This window comes from Salmo trutta, chromosome 31 (assembly GCF_901001165.1).
Source record: "Salmo trutta chromosome 31, fSalTru1.1, whole genome shotgun sequence".
Lineage (NCBI taxonomy): Eukaryota > Metazoa > Chordata > Actinopteri > Salmoniformes > Salmonidae > Salmo > Salmo trutta.
The window spans coordinates 41,822,793-41,833,767 of record NC_042987.1 but is presented as its reverse complement, the minus strand read 5'-3'; the positions used below and the strand labels follow the sequence as shown (position 1 = coordinate 41,833,767).

Here is a 10,975-nt window from a genome sequence, read left to right as displayed (position 1 = left end):
AGACTCTCTGCTGTAGAGCTCATCACTCCCCCTAACTGGGAGGGGGCCAGAGACTCTCTGCTGTAGAGCTCATCACTCCCCCTAACTGGGAGGGGCCAGAGACTCTCTGCTGTAGAGCTCATCACTCCCCCTAACTGGGAGGGGCCAGACATTACTCGATGCCGACACATCTTTCTAGCTGATTTACACGCTGAAGCTATGTTGCGCTTGGTGACCTCTGACTGTTTCATCTAACATCGTTGGTGCCGACGTGGATAACATATCTCTATACTCTCTACACTCGCCAGTTTTAGCTTTAGCCAGCACCATCTTTAGATTAGCCTTAACGTCGGTAGCCCTGCCCCCTGGTAAACAGTGTATGATCGCTGGATGATTCGTTTTAAGTCTAATACTGCAGGTAATGGAGTTACATGGGGTTTTCAATTTGTCAGAGCTAATGGTGGGAGGCTTTGGCGTCTGACTCTGTAACGGGTGGAGGAGAGCCCAGAGAAGGCTCGGCCTCTGACCCCGTAACGGGTGGAGGAGAGACCAGAGAAGGCTCGGCCTCTGACCCCGTAACGGGTGGAGGAGAGACCAGAGAAGGCTCGGCTTCTGACCCCGTAACGGGTGGAGGAGAGACCAGAGAAGGCTCGGCCTCTGACCCCGTAACGGGTGGAGGAGAGAACAGAGAAGGCTCGGCCTCAGACTCCGACTCGTTGCTTAGTGGGGAGAACAGGTTGAACATGAGAAAATAGTCCGGCTGCAGGGACTGTGCCGGGTGATTAACACTACTGCCTGTATTTACTGGTAGAACAGACACTGTTTCATCGTTCACATTATTAACATGGTAGACCACCTCAGCATGTTAATTGTTCCATGTTCAGCCATGTCCAGATATCTGTATGGTACATGTTCAGACATGTCCAGATATCTGTATGGTACATGTTCAGCCATGTCCAGATATCTGTATGGTACATGTTCAGCCATGTCCAGATATCTGTATGGTACATGTTCAGCCATGTCCAGATATCTGTATGGTACATGTTCAGCCATGTGCAGATATCTGTATGGTACATGTTCAGCCATGTCCAGATATCTGTATGGTACATGTTCAGACATGTCCAGATATCTGTATGGTACATGTCCAGATATCTGTATGGTACATGTTCAGACATGTCCAGATATCTGTATGGTACATGTTCAGCCATGTGCAGATATCTGTATGGTACATGTTCAGCCATGTCCAGATATCTGTATGGTACATGTTCAGCCATGTCCAGATATCTGTATGGTACATGTTCAGCCATATCCAGATATATGTATGGTACATATTCAGCCATGTCCAGATATCTGTATGGTACATGTTCAGCCATGTCCAGATATCTGTATGGTACATGTTCAGCCATGTCCAGATATCTGTATGGTACATGTTCAGCCATATCCAGATATATGTATGGTACTTGTTCCGACATGTCCAGATATCTGTATGGTACATGTCCAGATATATGTATGGTACATGTTCAGCCATGTCCAGATATCTGTATGGTACATGTTCAGCCATGTCCAGATATCTGTATGGTACATGTTCAGCCATGTCCAGATATCTGTATGGTACATGTTCAGCCATGTCCAGATATCTGTATGGTACATGTTCAGCCATGTGAGATATCTGTATGGTACATGTTCAGCCATGTGCAGATATCTGTATGGTACATGTTCAGCCATATCCAGATATATGTATGGTACATGTTCAGACATGTCCAGATATCTGTATGGTACATGTTCAGCCATATCCAGATATATGTATGGTACTTGTTCAGACATGTCCAGATATCTGTATGGTACATGTTCAGCCATGTGAGATATCTGTATGGTACATGTTCAGCCATGTCCAGATATCTGTATGGTACATGTTCAGACGTGTCCAGATATCTCATCTATGTCTTTATATGTCTCTGGTCAATACTGTGTGAAACTCAACATTTCAAGAATGTTAAATGTGTTGTTTTTTCTTTACTGTCACTACTTTTGATTCAATTACTAATATCTGTGTGTGTGTGTGTGTGTGTCTGTTACAGCTTGTTTGTTCCGGTACAATGGGCTATCATTCATCTACCTCATCTACCTCCTCCTTATTCCACTTTTCTCTGAGCCCACCAGCACAACCATGCAGGGTAAGTCTCCCTCTTTCTCTATCACCCTCTTCGCTCTACCACCTCCTCCCCCTCCTCTACCTAATCTACCACCTCCTCATCCTCATTTACTACCTCCTCTAACTCCTCTACCTCCTCTACCTCCTCCTCCCCCTCCTCCCCCTCCTCTACCTCCTCTACCTCCTCTACCTCCTCCTCCCCCTCCTCCCCCTCCTCTACCTCCTTTACCTCCTCTACCTCCTCCTCCCCTCCTCCCCCTCCTCCCCCTCCTCTACCTCCTCCTCTACCTCCTCTACCTCCTCCTCCCCCTCCTCCCCTCCTCTACCTCCTCCTCTACCTCCTATCCCTCCTCTACCTCCTCTACCTCCTCCTCCTCCCCCTCCTCCCCCTCCTCTACCCTCCTCCTCTACCTCCTCCTCCCCCTCCTCCCCCTCCTCTACCACCTCCTCTACCTCCCCCTCCTCTACCCTCCTCCTCCCCCTCCTCCCCTCCTCCCCCTCCTCTACCACCTCCTCTACCTCCCCCTCCTCTACCTCCTCCTCCCCCTCCTCCCCCTCCTCTACCACCTCCTCTACCTCCCCCTCCTCCCCCTCCTCTACCACCTCCTCTACCTCCCCCTCCTCTACCTCCTCCTCCCCCTCCTCCCCCTCCTCCCCCTCCTCCCCCTCCTCTACCACCTCCTCTACCTCCCCCTCCTCTACCTCCTCCTCCCACTCCTCCCCCTCCTCTACCTCCTCCTCCCCCCTCCTCTACCTCCTCCTCTACCTCCTCTACCTCCTCCTCTACCTCCTCCTCTACCTCCTCCTCCCCCTCCTCTACCTCCTCCTCCCCCTCCTCCCCCTCCTCCCCCTCCTCTACCTCCTCCTCCTCCTCCTCCCCTCCTCCCCCTCCTCTACCACCTCCTCATCCTCATTTACTACCTCCTCTACCTCCTCCTCCCCCTCCTCTACCTCCCCTCCTCTACCTCCTCCTCCCCCTCCTCTACCTCCCCCTCCTCTACCTCCTCCTCCCCCTCCTCCCCCTCCTCTACCTCCTCTACCACCCTCCTCTACCTCATCCTCTACCTCCTCTACCTCCTCTACCTCCCCCTCCTCCCCCTCCTCCCCCTCCTCTACCTCCTCTACCACCTCCTCATCCTCATTTACTAAACTATCGTTTTTCCATAATTTCCTTCCCTCCAATAGAGATTAGGCTTGGAAATGATTGGATAATGCAGCTAATTTGGCCACTGGTTGTATGGTTTGTCCAAGAGAGAAATGTATTGCCTATTTGGGCTCCCGAGTGGCGCAGCGGTCTAAGACAATGCATCTCAGTGCTTGAGACGTCCCTACAGTCCCTGGTTTGTATCCAGGCTGTATCACAACCGGGCCGTGATTGGGAGTCCCCGTAGGGCGGCGCACAATTGGCCCAGAGTCGTCCGGGTTTGGCCGGGGTAGGCCATCATTGTAAATAAGAATTTGTTCTTAACTTACTTGCCTAGTTAAATAAAGGTTACATTTAAAATGTAAAACATGTATTATTCAATTGAATTGGCCCTAATCAAGAGAGGGGTTCTCAGAATTCAGATGAGGAGAACTGATGTAAAAGCTACTCAGCTGTTTTGAATAGAGAATGAGATCCAAGAGGTCACTGCTCAGTGTATCATATGTAGAAGTTGTCCTGAACTTAATCGTGCAGCTGACCAATTAATGACATAAGTTCTGGGTTAACTTAGAATACCGTCCTCTTGATCTCTCCTCTGGTCCAGTGTGGTTTAGTGTGGCACTGTGGTCATGAAAGGAGCCTAGAGAGAGGTACTCCTTCCTTTACCACAGATGGATGGTAAACCGGATGGTTAAGATGGTTAGAAACCCGCCCCCCCACCACCCACCATACCTTAAACCACTCAACACTGTGCTTCCTGGAAAGACCACGTCAATGTTTAACAAATACATACAGCTAGATTGGCTCAGCAGAGGAGAGGACTCTGACGGTGTGTCCTCTCAGGAGGGACACGAAGGAGGGAGAGAGAGAGAGAGAGAGAGAGAGAGAGAGAGAGAGAGAGAGAGAGAGAGAGAGAGAGAGAGAGGGAAATAACAGCCTGTCAGGAAGTAAGTGAGAATAGATGAAAGGAGAGAAGGATGGAATAGAGGGTTAGAAGGAAGGGGAGAAGAAGGGATGAAGGGAGGGAGATAGGGAAGGAGAGAGGGATGGAAGGAGGAAGGGATGATGGAATGGAGGGATAGAGCGGTATGGAGGAAGGAGAGAGAGAGAGGAGAGTCTTTAAAGTGTACTACTTACCGTCTCATCAATAGGTAATGAGAGAAGAAGACTTCTGAAAGGTAATGTCAGGGAATGGATGACTTCAGGATCACATAGTGTCACATAGGTCAGTCCAACATTATAGTTCTCCCCTCTGCCTGTAAAGATGTGGTGCTCTACCTGTTGGGGTCCTACCCCCATCCTCTACACAACGACTCTATTGAGCATCCTGGTCCTGGTCCTGGTCCTGGTCCATCCTCCATCCTCTACACAACGACTCTATTGAGCATCCTGGTCCATCCTCCATCCTCTACACAACGACTCTATTGAGCATCCTGGTCTGGTCCTGGTCCTGGTCCATCCTCCATCCTCTACACAACGACTCTATTGAGCATCCTGGTCCTGGTCCTGGTCCATCCTCCATCCTCTACACAACGACTCTATTGAGCATCCTGGTCCATCCCCCATCCTCTACACAACGACTCTATTGAGCATCCTGGTCCTACCTCCATCCTCTACACAACGACTCTATTGAGCATCCTGGTCCTACCTCCATCCTCTACACAACGACTCTATTGAGCATCCTGGTCCTGGTCCATCCTCCATCCTCTACACAATGACTCTATTGAGCATCCTGGTCCTACCTCCATCCTCTATACAACGACTCTATTGAGCATCCTGGTCCATCCTCCATCCTCTACACAACGACTCTATTGAGCATCCTGGTCCTGGTCCATCCCCCATCCTCTACACAACGACTCTATTGAGCATCCTGGTCCTGGTCCTACCTCCATCCTCTACACAATGACTCTATTGAGCATCCTGGTCCATCCTCCATCCTCTACACAACGACTCTATTGAGCATCCTGGTCCATCCTCCATCCTCTACACAACGACTCTATTGAGCATCCTGGTCCATCCTCCATCCTCTACACAACGACTCTATTGAGCATCCTGGTCCATCCCCCATCCTCTATACAACGACTCTATTGAGCATCCTGGTCCATCCCCCATCCTCTACACAACGACTCTATTGAGCATCCTGGTCCATCCTCCATCCTCTATACAACGACTCTATTGAGCATCCTGGTCCTGGTCCATCCTCCATCCTCTACACAACGACTCTATTGAACATCCTGGTCCATCCTCCATCCTCTACACAACGACTCTATTGAGCATCCTGGTCTGCTGGGGTTCAAGCTTTGGCCCCATAGCACCACCATCAGGACATATTTGACACATTGACATATGATGAACTACTTCTGTACTCCTTATCACACTTGCCAAATATCAGTACTCGAACAGCTAGATTCATATCCCTGAGCATGTGTGCCAAATTTCATCACTCTGAGTCAAACGTGTGTCTGTTATAGCGCCACCGTGTGGTCGATCTGAATGTGCTTAGATATGTTAAATCTTGACAGTGTTTGGAACATGTGTACCAAGTTTTGTGACAATACGAATATCTGTGTCTGATTTAAATGCATTTAGGTGCCAGACTACACCCGTGTGATTGTCTATTGGTGAGTACGGCCCGTGTTGTTTGAAATCCTAGCCTGGATAATATTACATTGGTCCATGGATGCAATATATCAAGTTTCGAGCAAATCAGTTTTTTCGGTGCGAAAGGAGTAGTGTTTTAAGTGTTTTTTTCACAATTGAAAAAGGTGGAAAATCCATCATGGCGGAACCTTATTTGTTCATTGTGAGGAGAGGGACCTAATTAGACTGGCTAGTAGAGATGTTGGTAGGTAGTATTTAATAAGGCTGGCTAGGAGAGATGCTGGTAGGTAGTATTTAATAAGACTGGTTAGTAGAGATGTTGGTAGGTAGTATTTAATAGAGATGTTGGTAGGTAGTATTTAATAAGACTGGTTAGTAGAGATGTTGGTAGGTAGTATTTAATAAGACTGGTTAGTAGAGATGTTGGTAGGTAGTATTTAATAAGGCTGGCTAGGAGAGATGTTGGTAGGTAGTATTTAATAAGGCTGGTTAGGAGAGATGTTGGTAGGTAGTATTTAATAAGGCTGGTTAGGAGAGATGTTGGTAGGTAGTATTTAATAAGGCTGGTTAGTAGAGATGTTGGTAGGTAGTATTTAATAAGGCTGGCTAGGAGAGATGTTGGTAGGTAGTATTTAATAAGACTGGCTAGTAGAGATGTTGGTAGGTAGTATTTAATAAGACTGGTTAGTAGAGATGTTGGTAGGTAGTATTTAATAAGGCTGGCTAGGAGAGATGTTGGTAGGTAGTATTTAATAAGGCTGGCTAGGAGAGATGTTGGTAGGTAGTATTTAATAAGACTGGCTAGTAGAGATGTTGGTAGGTAGTATTTAATAAGACTGGTTAGTAGAGATGTTGGTAGGTAGTATTTAATAAGGCTGGCTAGGAGAGATGTTGGTAGGTAGTATTTAATAGAGATGTTGGTAGGTAGTATTTAATAAGACTGGCTAGTAGAGATGTTGGTAGGTAGTATTTAATAAGACTGGTTAGTAGAGATGTTGGTAGGTAGTATTTAATAAGACTGGCTAGGAGAGATGCTGGTAGGTAGTATTTAATAAGCCTGGCTAGGAGAGATGTTGGTAGGTAGTATTTATTAAGGTTAGCAGTCCCCACTTGCTGCTCGATGGTACTGTCAAACATGTGCACACATACACACACACACACACACACACACACACACACACACACACACACACACACACACACACCTAGGCCAGGAATAAGATGATTAAGGACGTGGTGCCATAGCATATTAAAGTCCTAAGTGTTCCCATGGTGCCATAGCATATTAAAGTCCTAAGTGTTCCCATGGTAACACAGCATATTAAAGTCCTAAGTGTTCCCATGGTAACATAGCATATTAAAGTCCTAAGTGTTCCCATGGTAACATAGCATGTTAAAGTCCTAAGTGTTCCCATGGTAACATAGCATATTAAAATCCTAAGTGTTCCCATGGTAACATAGCATATTAAAGTCCTACATGTTCCCATGGTGACATAGCATATTAAAGTCCTAAGGGTTCCCATGGTAACATAGCATATTAAAGTCCTAAGTGTTCCCATGGTAACATAGCATATTAAAGTCCTAAGTGTTCCCATGGTAACATAGCATATTAAAGTCCCAAGTGTTCCCATGGTAACATAGCATATTAAAGTCCTACATGTTCCCATGGTGACATAGCATATTAAAGTCCTAAGGGTTCCCATGGTAACATAGCATATTAAAGTCCTAAGTGTTCCCATGGTAACATAGCATATTAAAGTGCTAAGTGTTCCTATGGTAACATAGCATATTAAAGTGCTAAGTGTTCCCATGGTAACATAGCATATTAAAGTCCTAAGTGTTCCCATGGTAACATAGCATATTAAAGTGCTAAGTGTTCCCATGGTGACATAGCATGTTAAAGTCCTAAGTGTTCCCATGGTAACACAGCATATTAAAGTCCTAAGGGTTCCCATGGTAACACAGCATATTAAAGTCCTAAGTGTTCCCATGGGGCCATAGCATATTAAAGTCCTAAGTGTTCCCATGGGGCCATAGCATATTAAAGTCCTAAGTGTTCCCAGTAAGGATGCATTGCATTTAATGTAACTGTTTGGGGCTGTTGCTGCTTGCTGCTCTGTGTGGAAGGATTACTGGATATCTGTCAGTCCGTCAGACCAGAGCTCATATGTATCCAGGTGAACAGGTTACCTATTTCCTCTTTCTGGAGGAGAGACCATAAGAGTAGCCCATAGGTGGATTTTCATTTGATCACTCTTTTGTTGCTGAGGATTTTCCGGCACAGCAGGAAAATACAAACTTGTAGTCTATTTGAGTTTTAAAAAAAGGCTTCTAAAGTTTGTAATTTCCACTTTGAAATATAAAACTTGATATGCCCTAATGAAAAATGTGTCAACCCCTACAAACATTTCTATTAATTATAATCCACATAATAATGTCTCAAACAGGCTCAAATTAAGATCCTGTTTCTGTAGTGAGACAGCTTGATGTACCAGTACACCCCCTGGACACTAGTCTATATCCTGTTTCTGTAGTGAGACAGCTTGATGTACCAGGACACCCCCTGGACAGGACACTAGTCTATCTCCTGTTTCTGTAGTGAGACAGCTTGATGTACCAGTACACCCCCTGGACAGGACACTAGTCTATATCCTGTTTCTGTAGTGAGACAGCTTGATGTACAGGACACCCCCTGGACAGGAAACTAGTCTATCTCCTGTTTCTGTAGAGAGACAGCTTGATGTACAGTACACCCCCTGGACAGGACACTAGTCTATCTTCTGTTTCTGTAGTGAGACAGCTTGATGTACCAGGACACCCCCTGGACAGGACACTAGTCTATCTCCTGTTTCTGTAGTGAGACAGCTTGATGTACAGGACACCCCCTGGACAGGACACTAGTCTATATCCTGTTTCTGTAGTGAGACAGCTTGATGTACCAGGACACCCCCTGGACAGGACACTAGTCTATCTCCTGTTTCTGTAGTGAGACAGCTTGATGTACAGGACACTAGTCTATATCCTGTTTCTGTAGTGAGACAGCTTGATGTACCAGGACACCCCCTGGACAGGACACTAGTCTATCTCCTGTTTCTGTAGCGAGACAGCTTGATGTACAGGACACTAGTCTATATCCTGTTTCTGTAGTGAGACAGCTTGATGTACCAGGACACCCCCTGGACAGGACACTAGTCTATCTCCTGTTTCTGTAGTGAGACAGCTTGATGTACCAGGACACCCCCTGGACAGGACACTAGTCTATCTCCTGTTTCTGTAGTGAGACAGCTTGATGTACCAGTATACCCCCTGGACAGGACACTAGTCTATCTCCTGTTTCTGTAGTGAGCCAGCTTGATGTACCAGTACACCCCCTGGACAGGACACTAGTCTATCTCCTGTTTCTGTAGTGAGACAGCTTGATGTACCAGTACACCCCCTGGACAGGACACTAGTCTATCCCCTGTTTCTGTAGTGAGACAGCTTGATGTACAGGACACCCCCTGGACAGGACACTGTTACTGACTCACCTCCCATACACTGCTCCTGTTACTCAAGCATCATAACAACTAACAATTATTCCAAATACCTGTAGGTCAATAATAAAACCCTGGAAATGTGTGGAGCATTTTCTTTCTCCCCATCTCTCTCTCTCTCTCGTTCTCTCTTTGTCTCTCTCTTTCTCTCTCTCTATCTCAGTCTCTCTCCTTCCATCCCTCTCTCTTTCTATCTCTCTCTTTCTCTCTCTCTCTGTCTCTCTCTCCTTCCCTCCCTCTATCTCTCTCTCTCTCTTTGTCCCTCTCTATATGTCTCTCTCTCTCTCTCTCTCTTTCTTTCTCTAAGTCTCTCTCTTTCCCTCTCTCTCTCTCTCGTTCTCTCGTTCTCTCTTTGTCTCTCTCTCTCTGTCTCTCTCCTTCCATCCCTCTCTCTTTCTATCTCTCTCTCGCTCTTTCTCTCTCTCTCTGTCTCTCTCTCCTTCCCTCCCTCTATCTGTCTCTCTCTCTTTGTCCCTCTCTATATGTCTCTCTTTCTCTCTCTCTCTTTCTTTCTCTAAGTCTCTCTTTCCCTCCCTCTGTCTCTTTCTTTCTCTCATCCTCAATATGCAGTATGGGGATCCTGAGGCGATGAAGATTACCTTCCTTCATTTCGTGATTCTGTTTCATCCTCTTCTTCCCACTTCTCCCTACTGACTGAACTCGTTCATTCTCTCCCACTCAACAATTTCATTTAAAATGCACTGGATTGGTTGTAGTATGCTGTATTGTGCTGTAGTATGCTGTAGTGTGCTGTAGTGTGCTGTAGTGTGCTGTAGTCTGCTGTAGTGTGCTGTAGTGTGCTGTAGTGTGCTGTAGTCTGCTGTAGTGTGCTGTAGTGTGCTGTAGTCTGCTGTAGTGTGCTGTAGAGTGCTGTAGTGTGCTGTAGTCTGCTGCAGTGTGCTGCAGTCTGCTGCAGTGTGCTGTAGTGTGCTGTAGAGTGCTGTAGTGTGTTGTAGTGTGCTGTATTGTGCTGTAGTGTGCTGTAGAGTGCTGTAGTCTGCTGTAGTGTGCTGTAGTGTGCTGTAGTGTGCTGTAGTCTGCTGTAGTGTGCTGTAGAGTGCTGTAGTCTGCTGTAGTGTGCTGTAGTGTGCTGTAGAGTGCTGTAGTGTGCTGTAGTGTGCTGTAGTTTGTTGTAGAGTGCTGTAGTGTGCTGCAGTGTGCTGCAGTATGCTGTAGTAGGGTTGGAGGGCATTTCCACCATATTCTTTATATCAGTCCATCCCTTTTAAATTCATGCCTGGGAGAATATAGTGTTTATTGAAGTCACATATGGTGAATGTCAGTAATAGATGTCACATACAGGTCCAAAGTCTGATCTCCTTCTCCTCCAGGCCACACGGGGCGCCTGCTCATGTCCCTGTGCTTCAGCAGTCTCAGCTTCCTGCTCTTCCACATCATCTATCAGATCACTGTCAACAGCCTACTGGCCGGGAACAACATAGACCCCGCCTTCAACTGTGAGTACTGAGTCTGTACCCTGATTTAACCCTAACTCTGTTTACCCCCGTCTAAACTGTTAGTACTGAGTCTGTACCCTGATTTAACCCTAACTCTGTTTACCCCCGT

At 46.6% G+C, this 10,975-nt stretch overlaps 1 protein-coding gene across 1 annotated transcript in view; it reads left to right on the top strand.

Moving 5' to 3' along the window:
• LOC115169224 (piezo-type mechanosensitive ion channel component 2-like) overlaps window positions 1-10,975 on the top strand; it is a 186,800-nt gene that overhangs the window by 5,904 nt on the left and 169,921 nt on the right. The window contains 2 exon segments of the mRNA XM_029724697.1: window positions 2,058-2,153; window positions 10,741-10,866. Of these exon segments, the coding sequence (XP_029580557.1) occupies window positions 2,058-2,153; window positions 10,741-10,866 (222 nt within the window).